We start from the raw sequence: 17,021 nt of genomic DNA, 5'->3' as shown, positions 1-17,021 counted from the left end.
CTGGTTGGGTTAGCCCCCCGTACACACGGTCGGACATTCCGACGACAAAATCCGTCTGATTTTTTCCGACAACAAAATCCGTCGCATTTTTTCCGACAACAAAATCCGTCGCATTTTTTCCGGCAACAAAATCCGTCGCATTTTTTCAGACGGATTTTGTCCGAAACTGGTGTTGCATACACACGTTCGGACAAAGTTGACGGAAAATCCGATCGTTCGGAAACGTGATGACGTTCGTTAGTTGCGACGGGACTACGTTGCGGCTAGTAGCCAATAGCATTGGTCTAATTTAATCTGAGCATGCGTGGCACTTTGTCCGATCGGAATTGTCTACAAACGATCGGAAAAAGTCCGCTCGGATTTTGTTGGCGAAAAATTTGAGGTCCTGCTCTCGAATTTTTTTCCTGACGGAAAAAGTCCGCTAGAGCCCAAACACACGATCGGATTTTCCGACAATATAATCCGATCGGACCTTTTCCATCGGAATTTCCGACTGTGTGTACAGGGCATAACTCTGCCACAGTCCCCGGGATAGATGTTCCCTTTGCATCCCCCGCTCCATGGCTGATGGGGTAATCTTTGTAAACTGACCTGTAAATAATGAGGCTATATTCCCAATTTAATCCCCTTTCTTTTTATCTCCCTCTTTCCCTTTTTGGGGAGTTATTCACTTACTATAAAGGTATTATTATTCAGGCATTTTTTTTATTTTTTTTTACCTTTTTAGATAATCTCTTCTACTCCTGATGAAGTGGACAGGGATCCATGAAACGCGTAGAGTTTTAGGATGTCAAGAATCTTTTTGGTCACCATATGCTAGGTTATCATGTATTTCCATCTATTTAATAACATTATGTATGCTGATATTGGGAATATGATGAATTTAGATGGTTACATCTTATTTATTATGGATCAGCTTTTTAGGTATTTTTATTTTGTATATGTTTGGAATTTTACTCAAATCACTGAAATATGGAATTTGTTATCATACAATAAATATACTTCTATATCTACTATTGCGATTTGCCTCATATAAAGTCCCATGACCAATGTATTCTTTAGTGTATTGTATTTATGGATGGAGGCATCTCGCTCATGGTGCATCGGATCATTACTATTGATCAAAAAAATATTCCAAGGGTTCCTGTGGGGTAAAAAGACTTCTATAGGGGTCCAGTCCTCACATCCCCAAAAATACAGCAAACCAAAAGATTACCAGGACTGAGGCACCCAACAACCCAATGTGCATATATTATAGAGCACATCGATCACCTTGTATACAGTATATATGACTCGGCAGCCCTCTGCACCCTACTATGCCTACTTACTCTTCTCAGTTACACAGCAAAGGACCCCTTCCCAGTCTACAAGTAATTGTAGGCCTTCACCCCAAATTTTTTGAATGAAGTGGGGGTGGGGTAAGAGCATAGGTCAGGTTTTTATTGCTGTTCTTGCTGAGATTTCTATTGCCATGTGTCGTTCCTCGGAGAGGAAAGCCGGGAAATCTCCCCAGCAGGGACACACAGCCTACGGAGCTTCTAACCTTTCCCCAATCCGGCTAAGACAAGGAAAACCAGAGACTGGAGTTCCACTTGAAGAATCCAGGTGCTGTATGCAGATGATGGGGATTGGGTATGACCCCATTCCTTCTTCTGGTGTTACATGGATTGTATTCCTCCTGGTTCCTCCTCTCTCTATAGGTGTGCAGGCCTCTTCTCATTACTCTCCCCTACAACAGTTCCCCCAAACACAGTCACCCGAGAACATTCACCTTGTACAATGATCTCCGCCCGGCTGGTGTTGGCGAATTGGTAGTTGCGGCAGGTACAGATATAGACGCCGGAATCCGAAGGCTGAACGCTGGGGAAATGTAAGCTTTCTCCTGAAATAGGACCAGAGACACACACAGGTTAACGGATTCAGGAGATGATCTACAAACATCACAAGAGGCACACACTCCACACTCTCTGCAGCCTCGTATTTCAGCACTGCGCAAGTCTCCACCCTGCTGATAGCAACATACAATGGCCACCCAGATCCTCAACTACATTTCCAATGTCTGCATGGGGCACCTCTGATCTCACTAAATGTAGAGGCCAAAATCACTGAAGACTGAACTATCGGCACTCTGCTATACACTCTTACCTAACCCTAGCAAACGCCTAAATACAGGGATTCTTGGTTCACATATATTGCAATAAATATTCAAGCTGGACAACTGCATCAAAATGATCCCTCGCTGGACAACTGCGCCAAAGTGATCCCTCGCTGAACAACTGCGCCAAAGTGATCCCTCTCTGGCCAACTGCATCAAAGTGATCCCTCTCTGGACAACTGCGCCAAAGTGATCCCTCGCTGGACAACTGCGCCAAAGTGATCCCTCTCTGGACAACTGAATCAAAGTGATCCCTCGCTGGCCAACTGTATCAAACTGATCCCTCTCTGGACAACTGCGCCAAAGTGATCCCTCGCTGGACAACTGCATCAAAGTGATCCCTCTCTGGACAACTGCATCAAACTGATCCCTCTCTGGACAACTGCATCAAAATGATCCCTCTCTGGACAACTGCGCCAAAGTGATCCCTCGCTGGACAACTGCATCAAAGTGATCCCTCGCTGGCCAACTGCATCAAAGTGATCCCTCTCTGGACAACTGCGCCAAAGTGATCCCTCTCTGGACAACTGCGCCAAAGTGATCCCTCGCTGGACAACTGCGCCAAAGTGATCCCTCGCCGGACAACTGCGCCAAAGTGATCCCTCACTGGCCAACTGCATCAAAGTGATCCCTCTCTGGCCAACTGCATCAAAGTGATCCCTTGCTGGACAACTGCATAAAAGTGATCCCTCTCTGGACAACTGCATCAAACTGATCCCTCTCTGGACAACTGCATCAAAATGATCCCTCTCTGGACAACTGCGCCAAAGTGATCCCTCTCTGGCCAACTGCATCAAAGTGATCCCTTGCTGGACAACTGCATCAAAGCGATCCCTCTCTGGCCAACTGCATCAAAGTGATCTCTAGCTGGCCAACTGCATCAAAGTGATCCCTTGCTGGACAACTGCATCAAAGTGATCCCTCTCTGGCCAACTGCATCAAAGTGATCCCTTGCTGGACAACTGCATCAAAGCGATCCCTCTCTGGCCAACTGCATCAAAGTGATCCCTCTCTGGACAACTGCATCAAAGTGATCCCTCTCTGGACAACTGCATCAAAGTGATCCCTCTCTGGACAACTGCGCCAAAGTAATCCCTCTCTGGACAACTGCGCCAAAGTGATCCCTCTCTGGACAACTGCATAAAAATGATCCCTCTCTGGACAACTGCGCCAAAGTGATCCCTCTCTGGACAACTGCATCAAAGTGATCCCTCTCTGGATAACTGCATCAAAGTGATCCCTCTCTGGCCAACTGAGTCGAAGTGACCCTTCTCTGTTCAAGTAAGTCAACGTAATCTCTCTCTGATGAACTGCCTAAAAGTGATCTCTCTCTAGCCAACTGCGTGGAATGTTAAAAAAAGCCGACCCTGTTGCTGTATATTGTGACGTGTCTGCCTACCAGGATTGTTTTGTACCCATGGAATGGGCTGTGCCCATATATACACTTCCTTTGCTAATTACAAACTGACCCATGTGCTGCCATTTTCCTTTCCTCTCACATTCTTGGCCTTGGCTAAAAGGAGACATCAGTCGGGTACCATAAAAGAGCTTTTCTATCTCATTTCATTGGGGGGACAGTTATCCCGGGTGTTCGGGGACACCGGCAGTCTCTCACCTCTGTCTATTAGTTGGGAGTTGCTGGGAATGGGTCGCCCATCTTCACGTGTCCAGAAGTAGTAAAAAGGAGGATCTCCGCTGCCCTGACAGCGCAGGGTCACCTTCTCACCCGCCGCAGCCGTCTTTTTATCGGGATAAATTCTGACAATAAAGGGAGATCTTCGATCTGAAAGACACAAGGGGGGGGGGGGTGTCACCCATCACACAAGAATCGCATTTCAGATCTTCCAGGGTCAGTATAACAATCATGAAGGAAAATGATGGGAACTGACCATCAGGGAGACATTTCTGTCCTCGGATGTTGGGGCTCCCCGTGTAGCCAGGAGCACATCTGTTATGAGGGGGGACAAAGGACACAAAGTGTGAGACAAACATCTATACTGAGATATCCCATATATATATATATCCATTCCTGGAGCTGTCCCAGGAACACTGATGTGACACAAACCCCCATCCGGAATACATATCCAACCCTAACCCAGAAGGAACGGCCCCCCGCCCTGGAGATTCCACTTCTACCATTCCTGACATTCTGATACTAATGATATATAATGTGTAGAGGATCATTACTGCATCTAGAAACATCCATACTGGGAACAAAGTATGAGGCTTCATTTATGGACTACCCTAGGTATGTCCTATCTGAGGCCAACACTTGGAGGTAACCGGAATGACCTACCTCAGCACACAACAAGCCTTCCCATTATTGACTGATAACACTATGACGAGAAGTGAATAACACTTACCTCTCACAGTACTGCCCCGTGTACCCTGGAGGGCAGGCCGTGCAGCGGTACCCACCTGTACCCACAGTCTCACACGTCTTTGAAAACCTAAAAGAAATCACGGGGGGAAATCAAGATATGAGTATTGAATTATATGGCAGCAAAGACTGAGTTCATTATCTCCAGACCTCAATCATTATTTTACATTATTCTTTTTAAACTACATAATATGAATGTGTATGAAAAACAAACATCAAACTGAGCATAGCACTCATTGGAAGGCACCGTAATGGTGTCTTCTCCTGCCTCGGCCTCACCCCCTACCCCACCGCTCTTTTCTGAAGGTATTATATTGGGTTTTCCTCTTTCCCCCCTTTTTCACATATGGTCTGCTACTGGCTGTCCCTTGCTCCCCACCAGTAGGATACCCCACCTCCTCCATCAGAAGGTACCATAAAGGGGTCTTCTCCTGTCTCTGCCTCACCCCCCACCAGCAGGATACCCCATTTCCCCCACCAGAAAGTACTGTAAAGGGGTCTTCTCCTGTCTCTGCCTCACCCTCTACCAGCAAGATACCCCACCTCCTCCATCAGAAGGTACTGTAAAGGGGTCTTTCCTATCTCTGCCCTACCCTCTACCAGCAAAATACCCTACCTCCTCCACCAGAAGGTACTGTAAAGGGGTCTTCTGTCTCAGCCTCACCCCCCACCAGTAGGATACACCACCTTTCCCATCAGAAAGTACCGTAAAGGGGTCTTCTGTCTCTGCCCCACTTCCCATCAGCAAGATACCCTAGCATCTCCACCATAAGGTACCTTACGGGGTCTTCCTCTGGTCTTGTTTCATCCTCTAACTGCAGGATAGCCCCCTTCTCCCCACAATAAAGAGGTCTTCCCCTGTTTTTGCCTGACTACCCAGCAGTAGGATCCATCACTGGAATATCTAGAAACTTCTGAAAAAGTCCTCCTCCTCCTACATGATGGGATCCAAGCTGTGCATTGTGGGGGGGGGGGGGTGTACATGCCATTCCCCTGGGGGTATTTGGGGGTTTTGGTGGAGGAGGTTCTAGGTACAGGTAGGGCATCTGTGTTTTGTTTTTATTTATTCCCATAGATTTTTTTTATTGGGATATAGAGAGAAAAGATTTTATCGACATGGAGACAAGGGGGCAGAGAGAACAAAACATAGAAATCTAACACAACATACAACTATAATAATAAAGGTGATGGGTAAGGATTGAGCAACAAGTCGGTTTCCTGTGATTGATTTTCTCGCAGTGTACACCACAGCAGGTAAGTCTCTGCCATAAATGGAGGACACTTACTGGTTCTCCGGTTCGCTCAGTGGGCACGCACAAGGTTGGCAGTCCTCGGGAGTTCCGGCCGTGGCGTCGCCGTAGAAGCCGGGCTCGCACTTGTCGCAGAACTCGCCGGCCGTGTTATGTAGACAGTTCTAAAGTCACCGGAAACATCAAACTGGTAAAAACATTTCATAATTCACAATGGAGCAAAGGGGGACTGGCGTGGAGGTGGAACATGAACTCAACGGGGGTTGTAATGGCTGACAAATAACTACAACCACAGGATAAAGGTGGAGTCTGATTGGCCGCTGTGAAGAATACAGACATTTTAATGAATGAGGTTGTGTGTTCGGGAGACCATGGATCTATTGGGTGCACACCGTTTGGTGGGGACATGGACACAACAAACACCGGGAGCTGCTATAAGATAATTAGGGGTGTAAATGAAGTCCAGGCCAGAGTCTGGATACTACGATAATCGATCACACGCTCACCGTACAGGCGCCGGTCTCCGGGTGACAGGTCTCCGAGTGACCATTGCAGTCACAGGGCTCACAGTGTCCAAGGTACAGACCTCCTCCGGTACGAGTGTATCCAGGGGCGCAGTCCTGCCACAGAAAGAAAGTGGTTACCCCACTAGGAAATATTACCATAGGCATACCAGCAGGTGGAAGCCCAACGGCCATCAATCGAGAGCCACTAAAATTGGAGAGAAGAGGGAAATGAACATCCTGGAGCAAAATCACTCAACCTTTTCTACACAGAAGAACCCCGGAAATAACTTACCGGTGTCAGGGAACCCCCTGCTAAAAATGACTATATCTACAACTCATGATACATTAGTGTGATGGTCAGTGGGAAGAACGGTCCTTGTGGTCTTTGGAAAGAATTCCCCCCTTACAGAGAGCTAAAGAGATTAATGGTGTCAGTGGGAACTTATCTGAGAGGCAGAAATCGCTCATCGCTCAAGGAAGCCCTACCAACCTCCAGAGCAGTGGTCTCCAAACTATGGCCAGGGGCTGGATGCGGCTCTTTGTTTGCTTTTATTTGGCTCTTGGTGCACTATTCCTACAATGGACACCAATGATGGGGCACCATTTCTCTCAGTGACACCAATGATGGGGCTATATTTTTCCCCTATGATAGGGCACTACATTTCCCACTGACAATATCAATGGGGAACTATCCCTCTAACTGACACCAATGATGGGGCACTATCCCTCTAACTGACACCAATGATGGGGCACTATCCCTCTAACTGACACCAATGATGGGGCACTATCCCTCTAACTGACACCAATGATGGGGCACTATCCCTCTAACTGACACCAATGATGGGGCACTATCCCTCTAACTGACACCAATGGTGGGGCACTATCTCTCTAACTGACACCAATGATGGGGCACTATCTCTCTAACTGACACCAATGATGGGGCACTATTCCTGTAACTGACCTCAAAGATGGGGCACTATTCCCCCCACTGATGATATCAATAGGGCACTATCCCTCTGACACCAATGATGGGGAACTATCTCTCTAACTGACACCAATGATGGGGAACTATTCCTTTAACTGACACCAATGATGGAGCACTATCCCTCAAACTGACCTCAACGATGGGGCATTAGCCCTCGAACTGACCTCAATGATGGGGCACTAGCCCCTCTAACTGACACCAATGATGGGGAATTATCCCTCTGACACCAATGACGGGGCACTATCCCTCGAACTGACCTCAATGATGGAAAAATATCCCTCTGACATCAATGATGGGGCACTATCCCTCGAACTGACCTCAATGATGGAAAAATATCCCTCTGACATCAATGATGGGGCACTATCCCTCGAACTGACCTCAATGATGGGGCACTTTTTCTCTAACTGACACCAATGATAGGACACTATTCTTTCCTGTGAAATCAATGATGGGGCACCATTCCTCCCAGTGACACCATCAATGAGGCACTATTTCTCCTACTGACACCAATGATGGGGCGCTAATCCTCGCACTGATACCATCAATGGGGCACTATTCCTCCCTCTGAAATCAATGGTGGGACATAATTTACTAAAGCTGATGCCGGAGATGTTTCTACTCCCACTGGCCACAATTCGGCCCCCTAATGACTGAAGGACAGTAAACTGACCCCATGTTTAGGAAATTTGGGGACCTCTGTTCTAGAGGAACCCTAGAGTTCAATGGAATAATGGTTGAGAAACCATGTCCTGGAGTGATGGATAAGAGGTCAGGTGAGACAGGCAATTTTTTCCAGGGTTCGGAATGTGTGGACATGGCATGGCCTAGTGCCAGCTACCAGCAGGAGGCCATAAGTACCAGTACTTGGCAGTATAGATGATTATCATTGGTCCTTGTGGTCCTTTGGGAAGATGGGGAAAGTACAGGACAAGGAATGTCTCAGAATGTTGGCATGGAAGTGAGGACCCTCAAGACACAAGAAGGAACATTTATTTATGGAAAAGCTCCGACTATAGCACAGATGATTGGTATATATAGTAAAATATAACAGTATATATGGAAGCCAGGCACTGCCAATGTGAGACAAAAAGGACTAAAATGTACAAAACATTCAGGAAACATTCAGACCAAACCCAACCCATCTCACCTGGCAGGACAGCCCTTTGTATCCAAGAGGACAGCGGCATTCCTCCACCTCCAAAGCCTGCGGCAGCCTGGTGTAAGCTGGTCCAGCCGTCTCCATGATTACACCGGTGATACTGGAGGATAACATGTCTGTGGAATACGAGGCTCGGATAAGAACTTCATCGAGATCAGCCAGAGCCATCATCAGATGTTCGCGGGTAGCCTGCTGCCCATCCGGACGCTTCCACTGACTCTGATGGGAGATGATAGAGAAATGTTAGAGGACCAAGTGGGGAACATGCGGACTCCTTGGATTTCCTTCATGCCTGGGATAAACCACAGAGAAGCCAAGTCCCTCACCTCTCGGAAGGCGATCTCAAAGGTCTTGGTCTCACGAGGACGCAGCTCGGTCTGGTAGGCAACCAGCGTGATGTCATTACCCTGCGGGGCAGAAGGAACGTTGTTTAATATTTAGTTGGGTCTCCATTGAGATGAACCTTCCCCACCCGGAGAAATGTGGCCAACCACAATGGTGCCAATCTATCAAGAGGCTTTTCTGAGGACATCCCTCCACGGGCAGAGCCAGCCCCAGATTGGCCCCAGATAGTATTACAAATCCCGATTTATGGTTGGATGTACTCTGTACTTTTATTTTTAGGATCATTTATATCTGGTGATGTTGGTGCAAAATAAGCAATTCTATCATTTTTAAGAAAGTGACAAAACTCTTGAAGGAAAATCCACCCTGGACATCTATAGAAAGCCGTCACTGTGCTCAGTCTTTGGCACGAATCCCGGGTACTGTCACCCTTCGGGCGGACACATATCTCTCACCCACCACGGATCGCAGGCTTATCATACCGTGATCTGAACATCTGCATCAGGCAGCGGAGAGCCACGAGTTCCGGCCGTGTAACTGAGCGTGTAGCGCAGCGTGCCACCATATGACGCCACCTGAAATATGAAAATAACATCATTATCTGCGAAAGATAATGGAGCAAAACTTACAGAACATCTGGATACAACCTTCTGCTGTGGAACTACAAGCACCAGCATACCCTTAAATACCATAAATCACTGTTTATGTTGGTGTGTGTACAGATTTTATATTTATATACATTTAGGCTCCAATATCAGCTTTCAGAGGTATGAACATTCGGCACGGAGACTCCAGGAAGGCGGGTGTAACATGAAATGAATGCAGGCAGCAAGTAGGTGGCTATAAGAAGAGAAAACAGAATGGGCAGGTACCAAATTTGTATAAGCCAATGGGCAGGTACCAGATTAGTATGAGTCAATGGGCAGGTACCAGATTTGTATGAGCCAATACACAGGAGCAAGATTTGTATGAGCCAATGTGCAGGTACCAGATTTGTATGAGCCAATGGGCAGGTACCAGATTTGTATAAGCCAATGGGCAGGAGCAAGATTTGTATGAGCCAATAGGCAGGTACCAGATTTGTATGAGCCAATGGGCAGGAGCAAGATTTGTATGAGCCAATGGGCAGGTACCAGATTTCTATAAGCCTATGGGCAGGTACCAAATTTGTATGAGCCAATGGGCAGGTGCCAGATTTGTATGAGCCAATGGGCAGGTACCAGATTTGTATAAGCCAATGGGCAGGTGCCAGATTTGTATGAGCCAATGGGCAGGCACCACATTTGTATAAGCCAATGGGCAGGTACCAGATTTGTATGAGCCAATGGGATGGAGCAAGATTTGTATGAGCCAATGGGCAGGTACCAAATTTGTATTAGCCAATGGGCAGGTGCCAGATTTGTATGAGCCAATGGGCAGGTGCCAGATTTGTATGAGCCAATGGGATGGAGCAAGATTTGTATGAGCCAATGGGCAGGTACCAAATTTGTATTAGCCAATGGGCAGGTGCCAGATTTGTATGAGCCAATGGGCAGGTGCCAGATTTGTATGAGCCAATGGGCAGGTGCCAGATTTGTATGAGCCAATGGGCAGGTGCCAGATTTGTATGAGCCAATGGGATGGAGCAAGATTTGTATGAGCCAATGGGCAGGTACCAAATTTGTATTAGCCAATGGGCAGGTGCCAGATTTGTATGAGCCAATGGGCAGGTGCCAGATTTGTATGAGCCAATGGGCAGGTGCCAGATTTGTATGAGCCAATGGGCAGGTGCCAGATTTGTATGAGCCAATGGGCAGGTGCCAGATTTGTATGAGCCAATGGGCAGGTGCCAGATTTGTATGAGCCAATGGGCAGGTGCCTGGCTTCCCTGGGAGGGGGTAGAACGTGCAGTCGGGTGTATTCTGGGCTGCTGCTAGAGAAGCACGGGGCTCTGTAAAGGCTGCATGACAGGGGCCCCGGGACCCCCAACTCCAGCCAGGTTTAGGAGGAAAAACCCCATAGTTGAGCTGCACTTTTACGGCCCACCAACCGCTACCACCTTTGGCAACAAAGGCAGTGGCTAGGGTTGTAGACATGCCATGGCTGTGAAGCATAACATCACATTGCAGAGAGCAAAGCTCATGTAAACGAGTTCTTCATTTATTTTTTTGAATTATATTTTTTATTAATTTATTTTACATTTGTTACTGCCCTGTATGGGGGGCTTTGGTGAAGTAGCAGGGGTCTAAGCATTCCCCTGACATCTCACATTGGAGACAGAGAAATGGACAGAGGACAGAGATTCATCAGTCCCTTTCTCTACAGCCTCAGCTGCACTGATGAATGAATAGGAAGCACTCAGAGGCTTCCTGTTCATTCACAAACCAAAGCATAGGAAACACATTTATGAATGCATACAGTTTACTATGCTTCAGCGATGAATAGACACAGGAGCAATCAGCGCCAATCACTCACTCTGTTCATTCATATTTACTGTCCCCTTCCCCCACTCCCCACCCTAAATCAAAACCCCTGTGTGCCCGCAGTAGCCAGTGGGAGAGGAGGGAAGTTGGCAGCGCTGCGGAGGAAAGGGGCACACAGGGGGCCTGGACAGTGGGGGGATGGGGGCAGAGATCCTAGAAATGATCCCCCTGCAGTGCAGCCAGTGGGAGGGAGGGGAGGAGAAGCTGGCAGCACTGCAGAGGGAGGAACTGGAGGATCAGCGTCTGTAGTAAGGCAGTACAGCCAGCCCTCCTCGGCAGGTTTCTGGGCCCCCCTTTTGAACTGATATTGCTTTATCAGTGGCCCTGGGTGTCCCAAAGTGCCTCCCCCTTCTCTGTACTTCCATTGTCTGGGTGGACGTGGTCTGATGATCTTGGTAGTGCCGCCATCCACTACATTGGACTGACTTGTACCTGAACTCTATGATAACAAATACACATCTAAAGAAGAGATCATATTTTGTTTATTGTGACTTTCTGTATACTATAACGTGTCTCTGTGATTACAGCTGTATATACTGTATACTATCTCCACGTACTTCAGTCAAATCCTAGCTGATTATTTCAGTATTTTGTTATCTGGACAGAAGAAGAGAATTCTAACTGGATATATTGTGAAGGAATGTAATGTACATAATGATAATCAGAAAATGTCTATTTGCTTATGTGTATACATGTTCCTTACTTATTATGTAGTATACAGATTGGCTCCCTGTTTGGAATTAAAGATGGTGTCTACACCCTACATCCCCCGCGTTAGAAGAATGCATATGAGATAAGGGAACCAGCTTCAACCAAACTTCAAGCATCAAGTTTCTCCATTTCTCTTGTATTTCAATCAATGAGATGTACCAATTAGACTGACATAACAATGACGTATCTTTCTGTATAAAATATCAACACCGCCCACCAATAAATCAGTATTTAGAAGTAACCGAGCTGAACGTGTCTCAGAGAGTGTTTACTTCTAATGTGCTGCACATTTATACTTTATAATTAGAAACAGCAGCAGATAACCAAGAACTAGATTGTAGTTCTTATCCATTTCAATATTACAAATGGCGCTGTGGAACTGACTGGGAAACAATGGCTACCAGAGAAAGTATCTATAGGAACAACCAGGTCACTCATTGGTGTGGGCCAGTCCACCAATGAGAGAGGACCAGTCCACCAATGAGAGAGGACCAACAGTGGAGGATCAATCCATCTGTGGCTTAGGACCATTTGACCAAAAAGTTTGGGCCAATTCACTTCTAGGTGAGGACCAGTTCATCAGTGGGTGAGGACGAGCCTACCAGCAAGGACCAGTTCATCAGTGGGTGAGGACCAGTTCACCAATGGGTGAGGACCAGCCTACCAGCAAGGACCAGTTCACCAATGGGCATGGGCCAGTCTCCCAATGGCTGAGGGCCGGTTCACCTATAGTTTAGAAGACTATACCTCTTGAAGACATAAATTATACTTTAGTGTCTTGTATTCCATTACCTTATCCCCAAGGAAATCTTTAGGCAAGGACCAGTAGAAAACCCCTTCGGGGATCAGGGAGAAGCCCTTGTAGACCAGTGTGAACTACGAAAAGAGGAGGCAATAAAAAGACGAATGCAGAAGAATTAAGAAAGAGAAACATGCAGCAAACCAGCTTTGCCAAACAGAAAACAAAAAGATGACCACATCACAGAATGAAATATAATGATCCGCGCCCATGCCCGGAGAGGGGGGAGATCATCAGGAAACAGGCACCTGGAGCGGGTTTTCTTCCTTCAAATACAAACCAGCTAGTAGACAATAAAGGGGCTTTTACTTCATCCTTTCTAAATAGATAGGTGAAGAATGGGTCCCCACCTTGGACTGCCCAAGGTACTTATTGTCCCAGTCCAATACAAACCTAGGAGGAAAACTCTATGCAGAAAGCATCAGTGAATGTAAATAATAAAGTAGGACCCCGGCACTGCAAGGCCAGAATTCTAGATGGCGTTGTCCTGTCCTAGATGAACTCCATATGTCATGCAGACCTCATGCAATGAACGCACACCAAGCTCTGTAAATACCTTCTCAGCCCCCTTTAATCCTGGCGTTCGAGAATAGAGGACGTTGCTGGAATCCTGGCCAGATGACCGAGGGGAATCTCCGCTCAGAGCCTTGGGGTATTGAAATAGAGCATTATGGGGGTATCTGGTTGTGACTAAACCCCAACAAAGGGACATTGCTAAACCCACAAACCCTGAAAGATCAAGCAATCTCAGCCTGAACACAGAAAAAACCAAGGAAGGACTCTATTATCCAAGATTTAGATATCTACAATATCTACCCCGGCAGACGAATGGGACCATGCTAGGCGGGCAGGAAGCAGAATACCTCATTCATAGACCTCCTTGGGTTGTGTCCGGGAGCACCGACAGGTGGAAAGGTACGGCTGGCTGACCTAAACTTTACTTTTGGTTGTTTTTGATGACTTTGATGAGAAGCAGACGATGGACTTGGAGGTCCGTGCAAAGACGAGGGAAGAAGAGAACCTCCATCAGACACATTGGTATTGCTGGTGGGCCGAGACGTTGGGGGCTGATGGGAGCGACCAGAAGAAAAACTCGACAAGAGGCTCCAGATTTCACCGTCAACCTTTTCCTGCGTCTTATCCATCTGAAGATGAGTTCCATTGCGGGGAAAGAGAGAATAAGGACAGACAAGAAGAAAACGACACAAGAATGAAAGAGGCAGAAAAATAAGAGAAAACTGAGGAGGAGGGAAATACTGGGAGGGAGGGAAGAGAAAGGACTATAGATATTAGAAGTGGGACACAGAGAATGAAATGATAGACTATATTGTAGGACGTCACATCCACTATGAATAAGGTCAGTGACACTGGTGTGTCACGCTGCTTGTTTGTAGGGCTATGAGGCAGGGACATGGCGAAGGAAACATTGGGCCAATCAAGTACCTGGGCCTGGCGCCGGGATCTAGAGCGAGGACTCAAACGCTCCTGTAGGTCTCCAGTAGCAACTCTCTTACGCATTTCCTCTTCTGTCAGCGATGAGTCATTTAGCTGCATGTACAAGAACAATGCGTTTATCTGCCCCTATCACTCTGATGACCACCCAAAGGCATGCGGCACTGATAGGACAAGAGGACCACCCAATGGCACTCAGCATGCTGCACTGATAGGACAAGAGGACCACCCAATGGCACTCAGTATGGTGCACTGATAGGACAAGATGACCACCCAATGACACTCAGCATGCTGCACTGATAGGACAAGAGGACCACCCAATGGCACTCAGCATGCTGCACTGATAGGACAAGAGGACCACCCAATGGCACTCAGCATGCTGCACTGATAGGACAAGAGGACCACCCAATGACACTCAGCATGCTGCACTGATAGGACAAGAGGACCACCCAATGGCACTCAGCATGCTGCATTGATAGGACAAGATGACCACCCAATGGCACTCAGCGTGCTGCACTGATAGGACAAGAGGACCACCCAATGGCACTCAGCATGCTGCACTGATAGGACAAGAGGACCACCTAATGACACTCAATATGCTGCACTGATAGGACAAGATGACCACCTAATGACACTCAGTATGGTGCACTGATAGGACAAGAGGACCACCCAATGGCACTCAGCATGCTGCACTGATAGGACAAGAGGACCACCTAATGACACTCAATATGCTGCACTGATAGGACAAGATGACCACCTAATAACACTCAGCATGCTGCACTGATAGGACAAGAGGACCACCCAATGGCACTCAGCATGCTGCACTGATAGGACAAGAGGACCACCCAATGGCACTCAGCATGCTGCACTGATAGGACAAGAGGACCACCTAATGACACTCAGCATGCAGCACTGATAGGACAAGAGGACCACCCAATGGCACTCAGCATGCTGCACTGATAGGACAAGAGGACCACCCAATGGCACTCAGCATGCTGCACTGATAGGACAAGATGACCACCCAATGGCACTCAGCATGCTGCACTGATAGGACAAGAGGACCACCCAATGGCACTCAGCATGCTGCACTGATAGGACAAGAGGACCACCCAATGGCACTCAGCATGCTGCACTGATAGGACAAGAGGACCACCTAATGACACTCAATATGCTGCACTGATAGGACAAGATGACCACCTAATGACACTCAGCATGCTGCACTGATAGGACAAGAGGACCACCCAATGACACTCAGTATGGTGCACTGATAGGACAAGAGGACCACCCAATGGCACTCAGCATGCTGCACTGATAGGACAAGAGGACCACCCAATGACACTCAGCATGCTGCACTGATAGGACAAGAGGACCACCTAATGACACTCAGCATGCAGCACTGATAGGACAAGAGGACCACCCAATGACACTCAGTATGGTGCACTGATAGGACAAGAGGACCACCCAATGACACTCAGTATGGTGCACTGATAGGACAAGATGACCACCTAATGACACTCAGTATGGTGCACTGATAGGACAAGAGGACCACCCAATGACACTCAGTATGGTGCACTGATAGGACAAGATGACCACCTAATGACACTCAGTATGGTGCACTGATAGGACAAGATGACCACCTAATGACACTCAGTATGGTGCACTGATAGGACAAGAGGACCACCCAATGGCACTCAGTATGGTGCACTGATAGGACAAGATGACCACCTAATGACACTCAGTATGGTGCACTGATAGGACAAGAGGACCACCCAATGACACTCAGCATGCTGCACTGATAGGACAAGAGGACCACCTAATGACACTCAGCATGCTGCACTAATAGGACAAGAGGACCACCCAATGGCACTCAGCATGCTGCACTGATAGGACAAGAGGACCACCCAATGACACTCAGTATGGTGCACTGATAGGACAAGATGACCACCCAATGACACTCAGTATGGTGCACTGATAGGACAAGATGACCACCCAATGACACTCAGTATGCTGCACTGATAGGACAAGAGGACCACATAATGGCACTCAGCATGCTGCACTGATAGGACAAGAGGACCACCCAATGACACTCAGTATGGTGCACTGATAGGACAAGATGACCACCCAATGGCACTCAGTATGGTGCACTGATAGGACAAGAGGACCACCTAATGACACTCAGTATGCTGCACTGATAGGACAAGAGGACCACATAATGGCACTCAGCATGCTGCACTGATAGGACAAGAGGACCACCTAATGACACTCAGTATGCTGCACTGATAGGACAAGAGGACCACATAATGGCACTCAGTATGCTGCACTGATAGGACAAGAGGACCATCTCATGGCTTGAAGGACCACAGACTCGAGCCCCAGCCTTGCCCCGTCCTGTGACACCAATACATTTTTGGATGGAATTCTAACAAGATTCTCTGCACACAGAATTTGGCCAGGCAAAGCACGCTCATTGAGAACTGCCCAGTATAAAGACGGCCATCTTTATCCACAATAAACAATGGAGAGCTGGCGAGAGTCACATCAAACCAAACTATAAATGGATTTAGTAACAATACCAAACTACAGAAGCCACAATGTTAGGGCAGATTGTTAAGCAGTCACTGCAATGAATGAAGCCATCACTGCACATCCATCCAACCCACACACTACCTTATGGGCCCGACGCATCCGTGCAAAGTACGTCTCCCGCTGCAGGGCAGAGTGGCAACAGAAAGAGATAGAATACTCAAAACCAGACAACAGTGAGAAGAAACTTTCAGAAACATACAGTCAGTGATAGCATGAAAACCACAGTGTTAC

The 17,021-nt window shown here is 47.4% G+C and overlaps 1 protein-coding gene across 20 annotated transcripts in view; it reads right to left on the bottom strand.

The window, feature by feature from the left end:
- The window catches only part of HSPG2 (heparan sulfate proteoglycan 2), a gene marked incomplete at its 3' end in the record, with an annotated part of 222,752 nt that overhangs the window by 50,696 nt on the left and 155,035 nt on the right, over positions 1-17,021 (bottom strand). For 16 of the 20 annotated variants that reach the window (XM_077455956.1, XM_077455958.1, XM_077455973.1 and 13 more), the window contains 14 exon segments: positions 1,772-1,882; positions 3,771-3,938; positions 4,045-4,103; positions 4,519-4,605; positions 5,822-5,949; positions 6,292-6,405; positions 8,424-8,654; positions 8,762-8,842; positions 9,263-9,355; positions 12,746-12,829; positions 13,309-13,398; positions 13,616-13,897; positions 14,196-14,300; positions 16,872-16,910. In XM_077455956.1, the coding sequence (XP_077312082.1) occupies positions 1,772-1,882; positions 3,771-3,938; positions 4,045-4,103; positions 4,519-4,605; positions 5,822-5,949; positions 6,292-6,405; positions 8,424-8,654; positions 8,762-8,842; positions 9,263-9,355; positions 12,746-12,829; positions 13,309-13,398; positions 13,616-13,897; positions 14,196-14,300; positions 16,872-16,910 (1,672 nt within the window). 20 annotated transcript variants of the gene reach the window in all.

This window comes from Lithobates pipiens, unplaced genomic scaffold (genome assembly GCF_037356315.1).
Source record: "Lithobates pipiens isolate NorthernLeopardFrog02 unplaced genomic scaffold, aLitPip1_a1.2 Scaffold_27, whole genome shotgun sequence".
Lineage (NCBI taxonomy): Eukaryota > Metazoa > Chordata > Amphibia > Anura > Ranidae > Lithobates > Lithobates pipiens.
Note: the sequence above shows the minus strand (reverse complement) of the source record. Positions and strands in the feature narration are given on the sequence as shown.